This window comes from Pristiophorus japonicus, chromosome 14 (genome assembly GCF_044704955.1).
Source record: "Pristiophorus japonicus isolate sPriJap1 chromosome 14, sPriJap1.hap1, whole genome shotgun sequence".
NCBI lineage: Eukaryota > Metazoa > Chordata > Chondrichthyes > Pristiophoridae > Pristiophorus > Pristiophorus japonicus.
The window spans coordinates 19,650,644-19,673,872 of NC_091990.1; the positions used below are offsets into that span (position 1 = coordinate 19,650,644).

Below are 23,229 nucleotides of genomic sequence, written 5' to 3' on the forward strand. Positions count from 1 at the left end.
TGTCATCTGTACAGCTGTTGAATTTCAATGTGCTACTTTCGTACCTGAATGCTGCAAAAGCAATATTAAACCACTCGTTTTCAGTCTTCATCTCCTGTCAGAGCTGATGCATTCATTTGTTCTTTCTGGGGTGAGAGTGAGCTTAAGTAAACATTCCCATTGTTTTTTCTAAACGGGCTATCAGAAAGAATGGGAAAATCAGATCTGCCTACATTCCTTTAAGAAGATCATTAAATCTTTGCAGTTACTCCATTAACAATAAATAATTCTGTACAGGGCAATGCATTCAACCAACATCTAATGAGAAGTAAAATAGCAATTTTATAATTGTGGTAATGTAAATAAATGCCATTTAGTTCCAAATGTTTCCAACAAAGTTCAGAAAACATTTTTAGCATCAAGTAATACAGCCAGACACATTGAAACCAGGCGATTTCTTCAATTCAAAAAAAGTATGTCTTTGTGCCAAAGGCAATATATATATATATATATATATTATACATAGTTTTCTAATTAAAAATAATTGGTAAAGTATTTTTCTTTATTACGAGCAATTGATTACATGTTCTTTCTCTTTGTAAATTGAAATCTAACAGGATCACGGTGTGACCTCGTGACCCAAGATCCCCAGAAAACTGAGGGAAACAAGGCAAGATTCTTTTTAAAGACTTTAGTTACAATCATAAAGATCTTCAATAAGTTTTAAAACTCAGTCGTGATTTGGGTTAATTCAGAGTTGAAGTCCTGCCCCCTCTGACAGTGCGATCTCCTGCCGGGCTTGTCCACGCCTAGTCATACTGGCTTGTTGACCATCTCGGAAGGGGTGCAGGCGCAGACCGACTCCCTGGTGGCCTTCCTGGCTCGGGTGAAGCTGTTCTGCTCCACCCTGGAGCGCAGGGGCAGGCAGAACTCCCGGAAGCAGCGCTTGAAGTTCTCGTCCAGGAAGGCGTAGAGCACGGGATTCAGGCAGCTGTTGGTGTAGCCCAGGGCGATGCAGAAGTGCCAGCTGGCGGTCACCAAGGGGCTGGGGTGGATCACCACCAAGGTCTTGACGATGACAAAGATGTGGATAGGCGTCCAGCAGATGATGAAGATGGCCACCACGACCAGGACCATCCGCGTGATCCTCCGCAGGTTCCTGTCCTTGTCTTTGGAGCCGGAAAGGAGCCGGACGCTCTTCAGGCGCAGGATCATCAGGCCGTAGCAGATGGTAATGACCAGGACCGGAATCACAAAGGCAAATATGAAGACGCAGATTTTGGTTACGTTGTCCCAGTACCAAGCGGGGGCTGGGAATTGTATGGTGCACATCACGTTACCTGAAAGGGAAGATGAAAAGAAGAATAAATGCATATAAATAAGGATTTTCATTTTTTTCAAATGTATTCATTCTTGGGCGTAGCTGGCAAGACCAGCATTTATTGCCCATTCCCCCTAGTAGCCTTTGAGAAGGTGTTGGTGAGCTGCCTTCTTGAACCACTGCAGTCCGCGTGGTGAAGGTGCTCCCGCAGTGCGGTTAGGTAGGGAACTCCAGGATTTGGACCCAATATTTGCTCTCTTCTGAAATATCCGGGTCCATTCCAGGATGCCGTGTGGGGAAACACAGGTGCAAAGAATGAATTAGCATTTATATAGCGTCTTTCACGACCTCCGGATGTTGCAAAAGCTTTACCGGCAATGCATAATAAATCAGGCTGCTGAACAAATGGGCAGAGGGATGCGTAGGACCCCAAATTGTATATTAAAAGCAATCTCCCACTTGAAACAGGCGAACACTCCAACCACCTAAATAAAGGCCCCTACCCATAGGGCAGCTGCCGGACTGCCAGTGTAAGCAGGCCGTTAAGTCTCCCGACCCACTTTCAGTCCACCACCACTAACGCCCTGGTCACACTGGGCAGCTGCAATTAAATAAAATCCTCCCCATTGAGCTCAAAATTCTTCCAAATCCCTACGCCTGGGGACCAGTGATGGTAAGAGTATGCGAGTGAATGCAGAAGGCCTTGCTTCTAGGAAACAGGCTTCCTTTGATAAGCAGTCTCTTCATCTTCAGGTCCTCTACAATTCTGACATCATAGAATCATACGGCACAGCAGGAGGCCATTCGGCTCATCGTGCCTGTGCCGGTTTTTTGGTTGAACTATCCAATTAGTCCCACTCCTTTTGTCTTTCCCCATTGCCCTGCAAATTCAAGTAGTTATCCAATTCCCTTTTGAAAGTTATTATTGAATCTGCTTCCAAATCGTAACAGCTTGCTGCGTAAAAAAAAAAAATGGCTCATCTTCCCTCTGGTTCTTTTGCCAATTATCTTAAATCTGTGTGTCCTCTGGTTACCGATCCTTCTGCCAGTGGAAATAGTTTCTCCTTATTTACACGATCAAAACCGTTCATTAAACCTCCCCTTAACCATCTATGCTCTGAGGGGATCAACTGCTATCTGGTAACGATTGTTCTGGTTCGGTCGTTACCTACCTTTACTGTTGGCCTTGGTGACGGCCATGACCATGACAGGGACCCCTATGACAGACGACAGTAGCCACACGCAGACGTTGACGATCTTTGCGTTCATGGGCGTGCGGAAATCCAGCGCCTTAACAGGGTGGCAGACGGCAATGTAACGATCAACGCTCATCATGGTGAGGGTGAAGATGCTGGTGAACATGTTGTAGTAGTCAATCGATAGGACCGTTTTGCACAGCAGCTCCCCGAAGGGCCACGTGTCCATCAGATATTTGGCGCTCTGGAATGGCAGTGTGCTCGTGGCTAATGCATCCGCCAGGGCAAGGTTGAAGATGTAAATGTTTGTGGCTGTCTTCATTTTCGTGTATCTGGGGGGGGGGAAAAAAACAAGTAGAAGCATTGCGTTACAGCTGGGATATTCACTGGATGGAATAGTCCCTCCCTCTCCTGCAATGGCTGGCTCTCGGAGCGTTAGAGTTCCATAGATGCAGGCACCCAAGCAGCCATTCTGGGCTATTCAGCACTGGAAGGCTTCACCACCCAGTGCCGATCTGATCCCACCCTGACATCCAAGAACACACAGTTTGCAGCTGGAGTCACTGTATGACAATCAGGAGGTGAAACTGGATACATATTGTTCTCCCTCCTTGTGATATCAAGACCGACTGCAGTGGCACCAGGACTGAGGTCAGCAAACTCAGTCCAAACCAGGGATTAGTGTTGGTCTGTATTACTCAATACTCTCCTGCCCAGTTTCTATAGTGCCTTTCACAAACTCAGGACCTCCCAAAGCATTTTACAGCCTCGAGTCACTGTTGTAACGTAGGAAACGCTGCAGCCAATTTGCGCACAGCAAGGTCCCATAAACAGCAATGTGATAAGGGCCAGATAACCTGTTTTAGTGAAGTTGGTTGAGGGATAAATATTGGTCCAGGACACCTGGGGTAACTCCCCTGCTCTTCGAATAGTCGCTTGGTTCGTTTACGTCCACCTGAGAGAGCAGACGGGGCCTCGGGTTAACATCTAATCCAAAAGATGGCACATCTGACAGTGCAGCACTCCCTCAGCACTGTGCTGGGAGTGTGAGCCTAGATTTTGTGCTCAAGTCTCTGGAGTGGGACTTGAAACCACAACCTCTGACTAAGAGACAAGAGTGCTATCCACTGCACACTAAACTATCAAGAAAGCACTTAATGTGATCTCGAGTGTGTTACTCGGATGTAATTGATTTTAATGGGAGTCAGCTTCGATAGAACAGGAAATGGGAACATCATGGAGCTTAATCTGCTCTCTGGTTTATCCAGGAAATTGAGCTTCTCTCTGTCCGTACCCACAACAAAAGTCGCTATTTGCACTGCAGAAGTGGAGGATTGATTGGAATTGAGTTAGCACCTGCCTGGTTTTGGATTGCACGGGCCATTTTTAATGAGTGGGCTGTCTGAAAAATGTCTAATATCATAACAACATAAGAACATAAGCAATAAAGCAGGAGTAGGCCACTTGGCCCCTCGAGCCTGCTCCGCCATTCAATAAGATCATGGCTGATCTGATCATGGGCTCAGCTCCACTTCCCTGCCCGCTCCCCATAACCCTTCACTCCCTTATCGCTCAAAAATCTCTCTATCTCCGTCTTAAATCTATTCAATGACCCAGCCTCCACTGCTCTCTGGGGCAGGGAATTCCATAGCTTTACAACCCTCTGAGAGAAAAAATTCCTCCTCATCTTAGTTTTAAATGGGTGACCCGTTATTCTGAAACTATGACACCTAGTTCTATATTTCCCCATGTGTGGAAACATCCTCGCTGCATCTACCACTGGACAGTTTAATTTCCTGTCTGTGTGTGTGTATATTTTTAGGGTTAGGGTTCGGGAGGGTTGGTAACCAGAGGACACGAGTTTCGAGGTAATTGACAAAAGGATCAAAGAGAAGTTGAGGAGAATTTTGTTATGCAGTGAGAGCTGTGGGATCTTTTCCGTCCACTTGAGAGGGCAGATGGGGCCTCGGGTTTAACGTTTCATCCCATCTGACAGTGCAGCACTCCCTCTGTACTGCACTGGACCGTGGGCCTAGATTACGTGCACAAGTCTCTGGAGTGGGACTCGAACCCACAACCTTCTGACTCCGAGGCGAGTGTGCTGCCCACTATTTGGTCTGTGGGGTTGAGCTGGGTTGCAGGTTTCACACCGAGAGACCAGAACTTGTGATTTGCCCTTGGAAAATCATTGGTGCTGATTGAAACCGTTCATCTCCAAATAAAACATAACCGGAGGCATCCCTTTGGCATGTATTAAAACAATCCAACAAACAGTTTTATAAATCCGTTTGCTTTGGCAGATTGCGACAATAAAAATGTGCAGCCGACTGTAACAGCAAGAACAACAATGAGCTTTATTATAAACTGCTTCGTGTGGTCAGACACCAGTGTTTTTCAAGTTTATTGTGTCACAAGATGAGCAGCTACTGCGGCATAAATTGCCCTCTGCATATTACAGTTATCATGGGGTGACTTGACAATCTGCCGTGAGGTGGAAACTGTGCTTCGGGGAAACAACAACGATCTCTTGGTTTTTTTTTTAACGTAAAGAATTTTCAAGGAAGGTCAGAAATGAAAGTTCTGTCAATGAGGGGGAGATTCCGAGGTAAAAAGGAATGAGCTGCAATGACAGGAGCTCGGAAACAACAAGAGGAAAACCTGGAAATAAACAGCTGGCGTCAGTTAAAAAGTAACCATGAAGCAGTCGGATTGTTGTAAAAACCCAACTGGTTCACTAATGTCCTTTAGGGAAGGAAACCTGCCGTCCTTACCTGGTCTGGGCCTATATGTGATTCCAGTCCCACACCAACGTGGTTTACTCTTAACTGCCCTCTAAAGGGACCTATTAGCAAGCCACTCCGTTTTGTCAAACCATTACAAAGAAAAAAAGATTCAAGAAGGAGGCACCCCACCACCTTCTCAGGGCAACTAGGGATGGACAATAAATGCTGGCCTTGTCAGCGACGCCCATATCCCAAAGAATGAAAGCAAGAAAGTGCGAGAAATGCATAGAATGTCCACCATCATCTGAAGAAAGGACAGATAGAGACTCTACGTAGTGTTCTGACCCAGGAAAATTGCCCCAAGTGTTTAAACCATTGTTTTTCTTTTCAGGTGCTGTGTATTCCCAGAATTTTCTGACTCTATTTCAAGAGATTCAGGTACAACTATTTTAAGTTGAAACCATAAATCAAGTGCCCCCTTATTAAAGGGGGTACAAAAACCGACAAGTAAACAAATGAACTTTTAAGCGTAAACTTCATTCAAATTAAAATTTGGTTGCGGGGGATAATGATGCACTCCAGTCCCTCCAGCACCTGCCAGAAGCCTGCAAGTGAGAGATTCAGGTACAACCAGGAGTTCTTTCCCATTTAATCTTTGTCGGAATTAAAATCAACACAATCCCTCACTGGAGCGGAATTCAGTTTGATATTCATGACATCAAAAACCATGTCAACAACAACTTGCATTTTTTATAGTTCCTTTAATGTAATCAATGTAATCAAACATGTAATCAGAAACAAGTTATTAGAAAGGGTGACCAAAAGCCTGTTCAAAGAAACGGATTTTAAGATGGGCCTTAAAGGAGGTGAGGAAGGCAGAGAGAATGATGGAGAGGTAGAGGGTTTTAGGGAGGGCATTCCAGAGTGTGGGCCCCCAGGAGTTGAAGGCACGGCCGCCAATGTTGGGGTGAAGGAGGAGGTGGGCATGCAAGCCATGAAGGGAATTAAACACAAGGATGAGAAATGTTGGAGGACCGGGAGCCAGGTGTTGGTCAGTGAGCACAGGGTTGATGGATGAGTAGGGCTTGGTGCGGGATACGATACGGGCTGGGATCTTTTTGCTATAATTGCACAGGTGGCCGATTTACCCACTGAGCCATGAGACACACTGTCTGCTTCAATAGTTCTCTCTTTCGCTCCCTCTCTTTCACGATCCTTCTTTCTCATTCTCTCTCCCTCTTGTTCTGTCTCCTTTCTCTCACCCCCTTTCTCTATCTCTCTCTTCCTTTCTCGATCTCTCTCTCCCTTTCTCACGCTCTCCCTCCCTTATTCTTCCTCCCTCTTTCTCTCTCCTTCTTTCTCCCCCCCCCTTGCTCTCTCTCCCTCTCTCTCCATCTCTCTCTCCCTCTTGTTCTTTCTCTTTCGCCCCTTTCTCTTTCCATCTTTTCCATCTTTTCTCTCTCCCTCTCTCTCTCCCTCACTCTCCCTCCCTCTTTCTCCTTCTTTCTCTCTCCCTCTCTCTTTCTCTTCCTCTCTGTCTTTCTCCCTCTCTCTCTCTCTCTCCTTTCTCTGTATCCTTTTTCTCTCTCTCCCTCTCTCCTATCTCTCTCCTCAATAACCTTGCTTTTAGTCAGAAAAGATGTTTCATGCTAGAGTTTACTCAGAGGCTGAGAACTCTGCAGCTGTGATAAATCCATAATGTAAATCATTGATAAAGAAAGAAAAACTCTGGGCACAAAGATTATTTTAGGACCTCTGACTATTCTCCAGACGTCAGCACAAGCAGTTGGAGCAATCGTCGGGCAGTTCATAAAATAAAAAAGGACTAAAATTGGACAAGAAAATCAGAGTTGTTCGAAAAAGATTTTCGAGCACCCCGTGACAATATAAAACACAAAGTGCGGATAAAATTCTATACATGCTCCACCGCCTGTTGTGATCAGACAGATTTGTGCTCCAGTCCCATTTTATTTCTTGGCCCAACTCCTATATCATAAGCAGGGTCGATTGTCCTGATGTGAGCATTATTGTAACAGGGCACATGAGCATCATGTACCTACCCTGCAACAGGTCATGTGAGCATCATATGCCCCGCCCCACCCTGCAGCAGGTCATGTGAGCATCATATTTTTTTTTTTTTTTTGAAATTTGTAGCCAATCGTTCCAATTCTTTGTCAAATCACAAACGCCAGAGGTCACCTTGCACACGCCAAGGATCACTCTGCGCCAATGCTCTTAGCCAAAAGGCTAGAGCCACTGCACCGTTCCTGGAAGTACTGCAATACCAGGTTCGTGCCATGGAGGTGGATGGGTCAGGTCCCCCACACACCTCCGTGGAGGTGGATGGGTCAAGCCACCCCACCCACCACCATGTGAGCATCATATTTTTTTTTTTTTTTTAATTCGTAGCCAATCGTTCCAATTCTTTGTCAAATCACAAACGCCAGAGGTCACCTTGCACATGCCAAGGATCACTCTGCGCCAATGCTCTTAGCCAAAAGGCCTAGAGCCACTGCACCGTTCCTGGAAGTACTGCAATACCAGGTTCGTGCCATGGAGGTGGATGGGTCAGGTCCCCCACCCACCTCCTGTGAGCATCATATGCCCCGCCCCACCCTGCAGCAGGTCATGTGAGCATCATATGCCCCACCCTGCAGCAGGTCATGTGAGCATCATATGCCCCCCTCCCCACCCTCAAGGTGGCCTCTTCTGCCCACCCACCCTCACCTTGTTCCTCCCAACTTCTCGATTTGCAGTTGATTGGGGAAAAGGAGAGACAACGATGTTCTGTTTGGGTTTTAAAGGGAAGAAGGGCAGACTGGTGGAGGTGTTAGTTGTTTTCGTATCTTCGTAAGCTCGTCCTTTGGAGCATGGTGTGAAACATAGGAAAGATTTGTAGGGTGTTTAACAGTCTGACAGACCATGACGGGAATGTTCATTCCAAAGCCGTAATTGTTTTTATATCAGCCCGGGGTGGGGTTAGTCCTATATGGCGGGAGGGTTCTATGGGCTCTGGTAAACCATACGATGAGGGGGGGAGTGGGCCACCCACACTTAACAGATGCGACTATGCCGTTGGTTGTCAACCCAGAATTCAGAGCCGGATCTCCGGTCTCCACCCATCGGGACTGTGTGGAGCAGGTCACCAACCCTGCACCTTCTGACTCGGAGCGGGGAATGGCTACCCCTGAGCCAAAGGAAGAGCCAAATGAAAATAATAACAACGCCACCCTGTCAGACTGTTAATCAGCCAGCAAATCCCTCCACCACTTCACACCGTTCCCCAAGGGACGACTGTGCATTTACAGAAACAACAAAAAATTGCATGAGCTAAAAGGGTTACAGAGGAAAATAGCAGATAGTGCAATGATTTCAACAGAGATTTTTGGTGCTTTGTTCAATACTGAGCTGCAGAGAGAAACACAGCACACTATCCTGTGGGCTGCATAAATCGATGACTCCATTCCTCTCCACTCCTGCACAAATGTAGTGCTGGGAGCAAGAACAAACAGAGTCTTCACATATTTTTGTGAAGAGCTAACAATAAATTCAGCCCACGCATTAACAGTGTGACAAATATCACAATGCTCCTTCCTCCCTTGGATACCATTATTGAACACTTGCATTACACTTCATTGGCTGGTATCCATCATTCTGTGTGTAATTCACGGATTGGTATTGGTTTTCACCATGTAATTAACCCATGGCTATTCATTATCCAGCGCATTCTTCAGTTTTCTAGAGGCAAAGCTGTGCTGGATTATTTCCCTCAGCTCACGCCCTTTAGCTCCCCGGGCAGCTGTTCGCTTTAACTCTGCCTTGACGTGTATTCTCTGGACATCTGGACCAGTTTCTGCTGAAATTCTTCTTCCTCGCTATTATCATAAATTCGCTGATCACCAGCCCTCGAAGCCTGTAGCATGCAAAGCTCGTAGCCTCGTTAACTGTGCACTGGGGGACTAATGCCTCTTCATTGGGCTGATTATATATATATATATATATATAAACACCAAATAGTTTGGGAAACTGATAAGATGGCTACATTTGAGGGGGCTTATGTTGCAACATTCTTCATTGGCAGAAACCTGCTTGAAGGTTATTATCAATCTCAAATAGTATTTAACTGTGCGTTATTTCTACATGACAGGATGCAGTTGTCTTTCCCATTAGATGTTATGGTATTTTCAACAGTATAAGCACCAGCATTTAAAGGTACACTGCCATTTCTGAAGAGTTAAAAAAAAGATTTGCATTTATGCAAGGATGCATTTATTTGCATCCTCCCGATGTCCCAAAGCACTTTACAACCAATTAAGTACTTTTGGAGTGTAGTCACTGTTGTAATGTGGGAAACACAGCGGACAGTTTGCACACAGCAAGCTCTCGCAAACAGCAATGTGGTAATGACCAGATAATCTGTTTTTTAGTTACGTTGGTTGAGGGATATTGGCAGAAAACTCCTCTTTTTTGAATAGTGCCATGGGATTTTTTTACGTACACTTGAGAGGGCAGACGGGGCCTCAGTTTAACATCTCACCTGAGATGACTCCGTTCCCCCCCCACACCTGCACAATTGTACCGACGACAGTACAGCACTCCCTCAAGCGCGCACCATTGATCTTCAGCACCTCCATCGAAATTTAGCTACAAAAATCTTCGGTCCGCCGAGCGGTGCCCACGACGGTTTTTTTTCTGTCGGTGCACTGTGTTTGCTGTGTGTGCGACATGGTTGTGCGGCGGCCATTCAAGGGGAGGGCACACTGCCGCGGCCGCCATTTTATTTTTTTTGTCGGCCGACTACCAGGTCGGCCTGACAATTACGCCCCTGGGATCGACCGGGCCGCCAACAGGCAGCCTGGCACCCTCTCTTGTGTGTCAGGCCACTGGCCCAGCTGAAGCCCTCCCTGGTGGCCCAGTGGGCCTAACTAAAAGAATCGCAGAGTTTGCAGCGACCCTTCCCTTTAAGTGAAGGGGAGAGACATGGTGACGGCACTCTGACAGCGGTGAAGACTCTGTCCCGCCTACACTTCCGCACCTCTCGAGTGCTCACCGCTGCACGTCCGCCCCCATTATGACCGACTTCTGATCTGCTCCAAAAAAAATGACAAAGAGCTGAATTTCGCGCAGGAGGCCACCTCATCCACAGCGACGGCGAAAGCACATCAGGTGCGGTCGGTGTGACCTGTTTCGGGCGGCACTGAGTTTCTATCCCATCAAGTTCTTGCATATTTTTATGTTCCACATATGTAATACAAAAGCAAAATACTGCGGTTTAACAGATGCTGCCTGACCTGCTGAGTATTTCCAGCATTTTCTGTTTCTATTTGCAATAAAAGGTTGTACTAATTTTGCTCTGAAGTAATTTAAAAAACAAAATCTAGTTACCAAAAATTTATGCTACGTTCAGTTTTCCGGTAACTTTTAGTGATACATTCCAGATAATACTTGGACCACAGAATCTTAGAGACTTACAACACAGAAGGAGGCCATTCGGCCCATCGTGCCTGTGCTGGCTCTTCGAATGAGCTATCCAATTAGTCCCAACCCTGCCCCCGCCCGGCTGTTAGTCCGTAACCCTATGGGGGGTTCATCCCCAAGTACCTGTCCAACTCCCCTTTAAACTTATTCATGGCTCAGCTTCCACCATCTATTCAGGCAGAGCATTCCAGATCCCGACAACTCTCCGAGTGAAAACATTTCTCCTCATCTCCCCTCTAGATCTTTTGCCAATGAGTTTGAATCTATGACCTCGGGTTATTGAACCACTCGCCAGAGGGAACAGCCTTTCGATCGATTCAATCAAAACCCCTCATCATCTTGAACATCTCTATTATAACATCGCAACAAAAATATATTTCAGTGAAAAAGAAGGGCGGCAAGAGAAGAGATAACCAGCCGTGGATAACCAAGGAAATAAAGGAAAGTATCAAATCAAAGACCAATGCGTATAAGGTGGCCAAGGTTAGTGGGAAACTAGAGGATTGGGAAGATTTTAAGCAACAGCAAAGAATGACTAAAAAAGCAATAAAGAAAGGGAAGATAGATTACGAAGGTAAACTTGCAGAAAACATAAAAACAGATAGTAAAAGCTTTTACAGATATATAAAACGGAAAAGAGTGACTAAAGTAAATGTTGGTCCCTTAGAAGATGAAAAGGGGGATTTAATAATGGGAAATGTGGAAATGGCTGAGACCTTAAACAATTATTTTCCTTCCGTCTTCACAGTGGAAGACACAAAAACCATGCCAAAAATTGCTGGTCATAGGAATGTGGGAAGGAAGGACCTTGAAATGATCACTATCACTAGGGAGGTAGTGCTGGACAGACTAATGGGACTGAAGGTAGATAAGTCCCCTGGTCCTGATGAAATGCATCCCAGGGTATTAAAAGAGATGGCGGAAGTTATAGCAGATGCATTTGTTATAATCTACTAAAATTCTCTGGACTCTGGGGAGATACCAGCGGATTGGAGAGCAGCTAATGTAACGCCTCTGTTTAAAAAAGGGGGCAGGCAAAAGGCCGGTTAGTTTAACATCTGTAGTGGGTAAAATGCTTGAAAGTATCATTAAGGAAGAAATAGCGGGACATCTGGATAGGAATAGTGCAATCAAGCAGACGCAGCATGGATTCATGAAAGGGAAATCATGTTTAACTAACTTACTGGAATTCTTTGAGGATATAATGAGCATGGTGGATAGAGGTGTACCGATGGATGTGGTGTATTTAGATTTCCAAAAGGCATTCGATAAGGTGCCACACAAAAGGTTACTGCAGAAGGTAAAGGTACGCGGAGTCAGAGGAAATGTATTAGCATGGATCGAGAATTGGCTGGCGAACAGAAAGCAGAGAGTCGGGATAAATGGGTCCTTTTCCGGTTGGAAATCAGTGGTTAGTGGTGTGCCACAGGGATCAGTGCTGGGACCACAACTGTTTACAATATACATAGATGACCTGGAGGAGGGGACAGAGTGTAGTGCAACAAAATTTGCAGATGACACTAAGATTAGTGGGAAAGCGGGTTGTGTAGAGGACTCAGAGAGGCTGCAAGGAGATTTGGATAGGTTAAGCGAATGGGCTAAGGTTTGGCAGATGGAATACAATGTCGGAAAGTGTGAGGTCATCCACCTTGGGAAAAAAAACAGTAAAGGGAATATTATTTGAATGGGGAGAAATTACAACATGCTGTGGTGCAGAGGGACCTGGGGGTCCTTGTGCATGAATCCCAAAAGGTTAGTTTGCAGGTGCAGCAAGTAATCAGGAAGGCAAATGGAATGTTGGCCTTCATTGCGAAAGGGATGGAGTACAAAAGCAGGGAGGTGTTGCTGCAACTGTATAAGGTATTGGTAAGGCCGCACCTGGAGTACTGCGTGCAGTTTTGGTCACCTTACTTAAGGAAGGAAATACTAGCTTTGGAAGGGGTACAGAGACGATTCACTAGGCTGATTCGAGAAATGAGGGGGTTACCTTATGATGATAGATTGAGTAGACTGGGTCTTTACTCGTTGGAGTTCAGAAGGATGAGGGGTGATCTTATAGAAACATTTAAAATCATGAAAGGGATAGACAAGATAGAGGCAGAGAGGTTGTTTCCATTGGTGGGGGAGACTAGAACTAGGGGGCACAGCCTCAAAATACGGAGGAGCCAATTTAAAACCGAGTTGAGAAGGAATTTCTTCTCCCAGAGGGTTGTGAATCTGTGGAATTCTCTGCCCAAGGAAGCAGTTGAGGCTGGCTCATTGAATGTTTTCAAGTCAAAGATAGATAGATTTTTAAGCAATAAGGGAATTAAGGGTTACGGGGAGAGGGTGGGTAAGTGGAGCTGAGTCCACGACCAGATCAGCCATGATCTTATTGAATGGCGGAGCAGGCTCGAGGGGCTAGATGGCCTACTCCTGTTCCTAATTCTTATGTTCTTATATTAGGTCACCCCTTAACCATCTTTGTTCCAAGGAAAACAGTCCTTACACTTCCAACCTCTCATAACTGAAGTCCCTCATCCCTAGTAATGAATAATGTCAACTTGGTTCTGTTGGTAGCATTCGTACCCCTCAGTCACAAGGTTGGGGCTCACTTCCCTTGCAGCCACACTCCTTTTCATACCATGTGCCTTCACTTTAGCAAAAACCTCCTATACAGAACCTTTGCAAATGTCGTTTGAAAATTCATATACACAAGGCATTTCCTTTATCAATTCAGTCCATTGTTTCCTCAACAAAATCTGTTAAATTTGTCAGATATGACTTTCCTTTCACAAATCAACACTGGCTGTCCTTAATATTAAAAGGGAGTTGGACAGGTGCATGCCCCCTTTACATGAGCTTAACAAGTCCAATCAACATAAAATCATTTGTACAGACCGGGTTGGAGCCGGCAGCGGGTTGGGACCCCACTACCGACATCGGCCACCTCGCTCCCGCCTCGGTAGGGAAAATTGTGGCCTCGGGTTCAGCACTGGGCTGGTGAGAAGAAATGACAGGCTGATCACTGCTGCAAACTGCCCATGTGTGGACATCAGGCGAGGAGAGGACCAGGCTTGGTTGTGATGTTCCCCTTCCATGTGTCAAATAGCCGACTGACACTTACTGCCTCGGCTCACACATGAGGAAGGTAGCAGAGGGACCATGATGGTGGAAATGCACCCAGCAAGGGTCAGGAGTGAGGGGAAGAAAGCTGTGGATGCAAATTGCTTGTCTTCAAAGAATCAACCTGTCAGCAATTGAAATGTCCTTGCAATAAAAGCAAAATGCTGCAGCTGCTGGAAATCTGTAATAAAAAAAGAAAGGGGTGGAAATTCGGTACGCCCGTTTTGAGGCGATAATGGCGGCGGGACGGTAAATTTTGCACCAGGAAATGGTTCGCGTCTGCAGCCGCAAAATTCATCAGCTGGGCCCTGAGTGTGGGGCGGAGCGCTAAGGGAGGCTACACCTCTCTTAGGCCGGCTGAGCAACTGAAAATCCTGAGCTAAGGAGCCAGCCTCAGAGCGGCCTAGGAGAGGCTTCCCTGGGGAAAAAGAAAATCGGCAAAAAAAACCCACCAAAAACATTCCCCATTACTGACGCCATATAAACATAAATCATAAAAATAAAAGATTCAAAAAACAATCACACTTACCTCGGGTAGACATTCCTTCCCTCACTGCGGCCGGTACAGCTCGGGCTGCCCGCTTTCCCAGGCGGTCCCACTAGGGGGCGCTACAGATCGTGCGTGAAATACATTTTGAAACGGTGTCGCAACCGGGGACATTACACACCGGCTCGCCTCTCCAAGAAGGTACTGCTCCGCGCCCTCACAAACCCGGCACCGAATGTCCCGGCGGGGCGCTGGAAGCTGGCTGCCCAGAATTGGTTTGCGTCGCCAATATCATCCCTCCGGGGAGCAAGCAGGCAGCAACAGACTGAATTTCCACCCCAAAATGCTGGAAACACTCAGCAGGTCAGGCAACATCTGTGGAGAGAGAAACTGAGTTACCGTTTCGGTTCGATGACCTGAATGACAGGTCTGATGTAAGGTCATCGACATGAAACATTAACTCTTGTTTCTCTCTCCACAGTTGCTGCCTGACCTGCTGAGTATTTCCAGCATTTTCCCTTTTCATTGTGATTTCCCTTCCCGATTCTGTTCCAAAATCCCTGATCTGACTTTAACTCAACTTGTTTCATACCCCCAAAACATTTGAAAGATAGAGATCGATAGTATCATACAACCACAGATGTTGCAGTTCTAATGTGCTTCTACGTGTTCATCCTGGAACCAACTGCTCTCCAATAGATAGCTGCTTGAAATTAATGGCATTGGTTGCAAATCGCCTTTGATTTACTCATCAACGGCACATTTTAGAAATGTTTAGCCACATTTGCTACTAAAATGCACTCAAATGCCTGCCTTGTACCGAAGCGATTTGTTTCTGACAGCATCAGACCCCCAGAGAGTTGCTGAGTGCGTATGGTTACAGCGTCATTATGGACTGCAGCCATGAGTTAATGTCGAATTGATGTTCTAAACACCGATAGAAGGATCACTGGGCTATGTCAATATTTCGTCAAATGATTCATTTTTAAAGAGCTCTTTAATTGGGTTTGTCAAATGTTGGGGCAGCTGATAAAATACCGTTGGATCAGTGGGAATATCCTCTGGGAATACAATGTTGGATAATTGCCACCCAGCATTCCCTGGTGACCACAATCCCAATCACCTGATCAATACCCTCAATGCTAATGCTAATAGCATGACAGTGCATGCCAAGTCATTTAGAAATTCAATTTCTTCAATGGTAGATTATCCATCCTCCTCCTTTGTTCTTAATCAATTATTTATTTCAGTTGAGAGTTTATTTGATGTATTAATTGCAGTAGATTATTGCTAGTTCATTGAGATTTTCACCCAACTGGTGCTCTATCATGCTCTTGAAATTACATTTACAGGATACCTGTACTTCATTGGCTGTAAGGCACTTTGGGATGTCCCGAGGTCGTGAAAGGCAAGTTCTTTCTTTACCTCTATTTCCTTGCTTCAATGAGGGAGAGACCAGTATTGCTTCTATTCCTTCTGTGCAGACACATTTGAGACAGCCTGTTGCTGTTTGCCTGAACGCTTAGTGCCACTGGCAACAGAAACAGAATTAAATAACTCCTAGTCAGCTCTCTCGATAGTCTGGCGAGGGACTACGCTGCCCAGTTTAACACTGAGCCCTCCAGACCAGAAGGTTTTGGAGTACTGATTCCTGGCCGACCCTGAGCTGGCTCTCAGCTATCGAAGCAAGCTGTGGCACAAGTGGCATCAGCATACCCGGGCAAAATCAGACATGGCTCTTGCTCCTGGTTGCCATCTTATGATCCAAAAGGGTACAAGTGCAGAGGCCAGCTCAGGATGGGATCAAGCTCAGCTGTGATGACCCACGTTGAGGAATAGTTGGCCATTTGAACAAGGCACTGGATGGTGATTGGTGATGAAGGAATTGGAGTCCAGTAAGAGTCATCATTTTCAGGAAAGGAAGGGAGGGAATTTGGGGAAAACAAGGAATTGAATAAAAACCCTCTGTACTTAGCATTCCCTCCTGAAAAGGGCTTAGTTATTCACCTTTGGTTAACTCATGGTTGGGAGATTTTAGCATTAGGAAATGAGAGACATTTCTATCTCCCCCATGGAGTACAGCAGCTCAAATCATGGTCAGTGGTCAGATTCCTTGTTGTATGATTGATGTCAGCCAGGGCTTTTATCTATCCAACCCGTGTATTTATTACATCATTTTATTTTGGTTCCAACTATGCCACATCCTTGTTACTATACCTGCAAGTCTCATAGTTATTCATGTGATTCTGTCTTTTTTAATGAGGAAACAAATTAAAAAATACTCCACAGAATCGATCTGTGTCAGCTCAGCTCAATTGGCAGCACTCTTGCCTTGCAGTCAGAAGGCTATAAGCTCAAGCCACATTCCAGGACTTGAGAACGTACTCTAGTTTGACATTCCAGTGCAGTACGAAGGGAGTGCTGCATTGTGAGGGTTGCCATCTTTCAGATGGGATGTTAAACCAAGGCCACTTCTGACTGTTCACCTTGCAACTAAAGGCTTCCGTGGCACTATTGAAAGAACAGGGAGTTCTCCTGATGTCCTGGCTAACATTCCACCACCACCAAAAAACAGATTAACTGGTTATTGAGCTCATTTGTTGCTTATGGGACCTTGCTGTGCACAGATTAGCTGTTGCATTTGCATTTGAAGCAACAACGGCTGCACTTCATAGGAATTGCTAGTTGGAAAAAGACCAAGGTCCATCAAGTTCACAATCTACCGTCACATGGTACAACGATAATGGAGTTATTGACTAATCAATCTCTTATCAATTAGTCTACAACAGACTAACATGACATGAGGAAACTCCCAGTGATGGAGAGCTTTAGGAACCATCAGTCCAAAGTCACCAGCTTCCCCAAAGCAAAAAGTTCACTTCCAAAGTAATGCACTGGTTCTGATGCACCTTGTCTTGTGCGGAGGATAAGATGCTATAAAAATTCACATTCCTTTATTACTGTCTGTATCTATTACAAGGAATAACACGCACAGGAGCATTAGAAACACGTCTTGCCTGTCCAGCTGTGATTATAGTTTATACAAATGCACATAAACTCTCAGAAAGGCCAAAACAGTGGTTTAGTTTATAAACTGATGATATTCAAAAACCTCATGGAACGTTGTTTTAAAAGAACCTGCATTTATATAGAGCCTTTCACAACATCAATGTGTCCCAAAGCACTTTACAGCCAACAAAGTACTTTTGAAGTGTAGTCATTATTGCAATGTGGGTAACGAGTCAGACAATTTGCACACAACAAGCTCCCACAAAAAGCAATGGGGTTGTAATGACCAGATAATCTGTATTTTAGTGATGTTGGTTGAGGGATAAATTTTGTCTACATCAGGGAGAATTCCCCTTGCTCTTCTTTGAAGTAGTGCCACGGGATCTTTTACGTCCACCTGAGAGAGCAGATGGGGCCTCAGTTTAACATCTCATCCGAAAGATGGCACTTCCGACAGTTTAGCACTTCCTCAGTACTGAGCTGGAGTGTCAGCCTAGATTATGTGCTTAAGTCTCTGGAGTGGGACATAAGCCCACAACCTTCCAACTGAGAATCAAGAGTGCTACCCACTGAGCAATGTGATGCCTTCAATTTGAGTGTAACAGGCACCAAGGCTAATACGATTACCAGTAACTATATATTGCAGCACCAGTAACTACATAGAACCAGTCAGCCAAGGCTCATTTACAAAAGATGTCCCCCACTAACTGCACATGCCCAGAGGTAAACACTTGGGGAGCTGAACATTGGGTGAAGGTACACAGCAAACCGATCAGCATCTGAAAGGGAACGACATGTTAATATGAGACCCTTTATCAGAACTGGGTTGCACCTAAAACATTAACTTGTACTTTCCAGATGTTGACTGTTGCACGCTTCCAATGTTTTATTTCAGATTCCTAGTGATGAGCCCATACCTAGAGTACTGCATTCAGTTCTGGTCTCCGTATTTAAGGAAGGATATACTTGCATTGGAGGCTGGTCAGAGAAGGTTCACTAGGTTGATTCCTGAGATGAAGGAGTTGACTTATGAAGATAGATTGAGTAGGTCGGGCTTATACTCATTGGAGTTCAGAAGAATGAGAGGTGATCTTACCAAAACATATAAGACAAGGGGGATGCAGAGAGGATATTTCCACTCATAGGGGAAACTAAAACTAGGGGACATCATCTCAGAATAAGGGGCTGCCCATTTAAAACTAAGATGAGGAGGAATTTCTTCTCTCAGAGGGTTGTAAATCTGTGGAATTCTCTGTCCCAGAGAGCTGTGGAGGCTGGGTCATTGAATATATTTAAGGTGGAGATAGACAGATTTTTGAGCAATAAGGGGAGTCAAAGGTTATGGGGAGTGAGCATGAAGTGGAGCTGAGTCCATGATCAGATCAGCCATGATCTTATTAAATGTCTGAGCAGGCTCGAGGGGCCAAATGGCCTACTCCTGCTCCTATTTCTTATGCTCTTATGTTCTACCTCTGCTTATGTGGCTTTGCAAGCCAAAGGGAATAGGGGATTCTTGGCAATGTTTCCTAATTTTGATGACTAGCCTGTAAAAGCCGCAGTTACGTCCAAATCAGTTGCGCTGGTTTAAAACTTCGTTATCATGGTTTACCACACGGCAAGAGCCGTGATTAAAAACAGGTTTACAAGGCTTATTGGGTAGTCCAGCAGCGGTAGACAAGCCCAGAGGAGGGAAGGTTGACCAACTGCAGTTCCTGATCTGAACTCTAGGTGATGCCGTTGCTACGTTTGCACATTTTCCTGACTGTTTGCAAAGTTAATGCACATTTAATACACGGAGAAACAGCCAAATGATCATTACATTTACATTGAGGATTTAGAGCCGAACACCTTTGCAGATATTGGGATTTGTGTTCTATTACGATTTAGACTTTCTTCGAACACTGTCCCCAGTGAGAAAAATGGGACTCCGATAGCATTGCTGATAGCTAGTTCGTTACCAAATGAGCCGCGAGTGAGGAGGATTTCTTGCAGTATTTGTAAACTCTACATTGTTCAGGGATATCTGCGAACAGTACAGACTGTCGTGCAGCACGAATGGGCGTATTAGTTAAACAGAAATTCCAGGTTGGTTTGCACAATGCATAAAACTATGTTTAGTTTCAAATCACAACGATAAAGCTTCGCCCCACGCAAACCTCCAGAATGTTATGTTACAAAGACCTCTATGTTGCCCATGTGTGTGTGTTTTGTGTGTGTTTGTGTCTGAATTTATATATATGCCTTGTGTGGGCGTGTCTGTTTACTTGTTTTATATTTCGATACCCGTTCTGTATGATCCGTTAATGGGGAATGTTTGTGGTTTAGTTCAGGTATCTATTTTGTGTGGTGGGCTTCCGTGCGTTATATAGGCTGCGTCCTCACTTGCGTTTATGTTTGTGTGCATGTGTGTGTGAATATGTTTCTGTGTATGTGTGGGTATGTTGATGTGTGTGAGTACATTTGTGTGGGTATGTGTGGGTGTGTGTATATGTTTGTGTGTGGGTATGTCTGTGTGGGTGTGTGGGGTATATGTGTGTGGGTATCTGTGTGTGTGGGGGGGTATGTGTAAGTGTATGTATGTGTGTGTGGATATGTGTTTGGGGGTATATGTTTGGGTGTATGTGTGTGTGTGTGTATGTGTGAGTATGTTTGGGGGTATGTGTGGGGCTAAGTTTGTGTGTGTGTGGGGGGGGGGTATGTTTGTGGGTATGTGTATAGATGTGTTTATGGGAATGTGTTTGTGGGTATGTTTGTGCGGGTGTTTGGGTGTGGGTTTGCGTTTGTGTATGCGTGTGGGTGTATGTGTCTGCGTGCGCGTATGTGTGGGTGTGTTTATAGGTATGTGTAAGCGCGTGTGTGGGTGCGTGGGTGCGTGGGTATGTGTGAGGGTGTATGTGTCGGTGTGTTTGTGGGTATGTGTGTGGGTGTATGTGTGGGTGCATGTGTGGGTATTTGTGTGTGTCTATGTGTGGGTATGTTTATGGGTATGTATGTTTGTGGGTGTATGTGTGTGTGTGTGTGTGTGTTTATGGGTATGTGTGTAGGTGTGTGTTTATGGGTATGTGTGGGTGTATGTGTGGGTGTGGGTGTATGTGTTTATGGGCATGTGTGTGGGTGTGATTGCTCGCTGTGCATATGGTCTCTGTGTTTGCAGCTTTGTATTTGTCGGTTTGTACAATGGTCTGTATTTCACATGATAAACTGCTCCCAGTTTATGGGATGTCGTGTTCCGAACCGATTTCTTACTCGACATGTTGAAGAGCTGGCCCTGGATTAAGCCGGCACTGCTACACAAACAGCAGGTCCCGGCTACAACCGGACCGAACCGATTCCCAAGATTTTCACTGGGTGATGGGACTCGGTGGGTAAGTATTCCAAATAGCAGGGGAATTTCCCAAACTTCCTAGAATTGAATGCACGCCATCCAACAGACATAGCGTTCCAGGCTCCCTTAACAACTTTGAGAAGAAAATGAGATCTAAATTGTTTGGTGACATTAAGAGGAGGGCTGACTGACCCCAGGTGTGTGTGAAAACCCCGCCAGCTGCTGTGACAATGGGTGTGGGGACCTGGTCCGTTCAGCATCTCACTGTGTGGGACAGTTAGACACCGTGACTGCAGCGCGTCAGGGAACCAGCGCTTTACCGCTGTCAAAAGGAACCGGTACATTGTTAAAGGAAACTTACTTAAAAAATAATAATAAATCTTCTCCCTTAAATTCGAATTAATATTTCGATCTGTTCCATGCAATTCGTTTGTGAACCAGATCCTCGGTCTAGCCTGAAAGTGATGTAAAGATGGAATGGATTGAGGAAACCGATCAGGGCTCCCACAGTTTTTAGTTACCTCGCCAATTTCACGATCAAAATGTTTGGGGGAAAAAAAACAGATTTAATGTCTTACTTCCCACTCCAGGGTTGTTGATTTTCGCAGTGAATAAATAGACAATCCAGACAATAGGGAGAACCCACAGCTGATGGTCTTTTTAAAAGGTTGCCTTGAACCTTTCAGAATCCCCAAGCTGACCAGCGCGTTGTTCATCGACGGCCAGTAAAGTGTGTGTGTGTGTGTGTGTGTGGGAGGGGGAGACGCGGGCACCTTGGAAGGGAAAAGGGGCGAAAAGGCATTGATTGCAGGTAGCAGAATAGTGATGGGTAATGCTGAAATGCAACCGAACTCAGGGGGGCAATGCGCCAGCTTTCAAGGTCTCAGTGGGATCTTTCTGTGTAAATGTGTTACCTGCCCGGTTACCGCTCCGTGACGATTAGGGGTTAGGGGGAGGGGGGGGGGGGGGGGGGGCGGACCAGCCAGGTAAAGGCTCGCTGATAGAAAGGAATCGCCTCTTACCTGACAATCCCGTACATGACCAGGAAATTGCCAATCAGCCCGACCACACACACCACCGAGTAGAGCGCTGTGATGGCTATGGCGATGACCGTGGAGGTGGTGCTCTTGACCGGGTCCAGCTCCGTGTTGTTACTCAGGCTCGCGTTGAGTCCATAGGTGTTCTGCATATCCTCCCGGGTGGCGTTGAACGCCAGACCCCAGTACAGTTCAGCACCTTCCGCCGTGAACAGCTCCTGTTCAGCACTCGGGATGGTGGACAGCTCCATTGCTCTGTGTGTGTGTGTGTGTGTGTGTGTGTTGCAAAGTCCAAATGCAAACTTCGGAATGATTTTTCCCCTCCCCAAAACCAGAACACCACTTTGCACTCGCAGCTTCTAATTGTACTGCCCCTGGCTGGGCTGGGCTGGCACCAATGCACCCCGGCGATGGTGAAGAAATAAGGCGAGGTGTCCTTGCTGCGCTGGGATCGGGATCGGGATCAGGGATTTACAGCTTCTCACTCTCCACTCTGCTGATTTCTTATAAAATGTGACACCTCCATCGACGTCAAAGCCACGTGCTCGCCAAGACCTGGCTGTCAATCAAGGGTGCAGAAATTAACCAGCACTTCACAACCCACTAACTTGCAATCACAATACAACACATTTCTCTCTGCCTCTCTCTCCAGATAGGTACTGGATAGTTAGCAGATAAGAGAGAATGCAAAAAGATGTATGAAGTGCAGCGTAATTCCAAATAGAGGTGGAATTAGAGGGTGCGAACCAATGCATTACGGATTTGGGCGATTAAAGTGAATCAGTTTCTCATCCTGAGCATTATCGCGTCCTCTATTGTGAACATAAATTATTCACAGATTAATTATTAATAAATTAATGTTCCCCACATTACAACAGTGGCTACACTCCAACAAAAGTACTTCATTGGCTGCAAAGCACTTTGAGATGTCTGGTGATCGTGAAAGGCGCTATATAAATGCAAGTCTTTCTTTCCTTAACAGCTGCCATCCGGTATTAATGTTATGGACAAGTTGGATAATTTATTCTGAAGGATTGGTCCCCAGTGTGCGACTAACTCCAAAGCAGCTCCCATCTTTATAAAATATGCCTGGTTTCAGAAAGATGGTACTTTAGCGTGAATGTATAGCGAGCTGAATGCCCTCCCCCCATCTCCAGTTTTGTCTCACGTTTTAAGCACAGAATGATGTAACACAGGAGGCTATTCGGCCTATCGTGCCTGTGCCGGCTCTTGGAAAGAGCTATCCAATTAGTCCCACGAACCCTCCCAACTCTCCGCCTTTCTGTCTGTCTCCTGCCAATGTTAGCACCATCTCTCTATCCGTCACTTTCTCGCTCCGTCCGCCTGTGGGTCTCCAATCCACATTACGGTTCCGCTTCCAAGATTTCATCAAACAGCAGAACCGCGACGGTAATGGACTCTTAATTTCCTTCCGTGTCATGCAAGAGTCTGGTCAAACCCCAGCAACACAATAGGTCTATAAAACACCATGATTGCAGAAGCAGACCTCAAAATCAAGCAGCTTTACAGATAGTTAACGAGATGCAACGGTGCCAATATTGAGACAGT

At 45.7% G+C, this 23,229-nt stretch overlaps 1 protein-coding gene across 2 annotated transcripts; it reads right to left on the reverse strand.

Moving 5' to 3' along the window:
• Positions 1-792: 792 nt before the first annotated feature.
• On the reverse strand, positions 793-21,911 carry LOC139279301 (delta-type opioid receptor-like). 2 transcript variants are annotated; one of them, XM_070898427.1, is made up of 4 exons: positions 21,651-21,911; positions 16,507-16,514; positions 2,473-2,828; positions 793-1,319 (listed from the first exon to the last, which is right to left on the reverse strand). In XM_070898427.1, the coding sequence occupies exons 1-4, from the start codon at positions 21,909-21,911 to the stop codon at positions 793-795; spliced, it is 1,152 nt and encodes a 383-aa protein (XP_070754528.1). The 2 variants fall into 2 exon arrangements, with proteins under 2 accessions (XP_070754528.1, XP_070754529.1); XM_070898428.1 differs by lacking the exon at positions 16,507-16,514 and having other exon boundaries at positions 21,646-21,911.
• Positions 21,912-23,229: the final 1,318 nt, after the last annotated feature.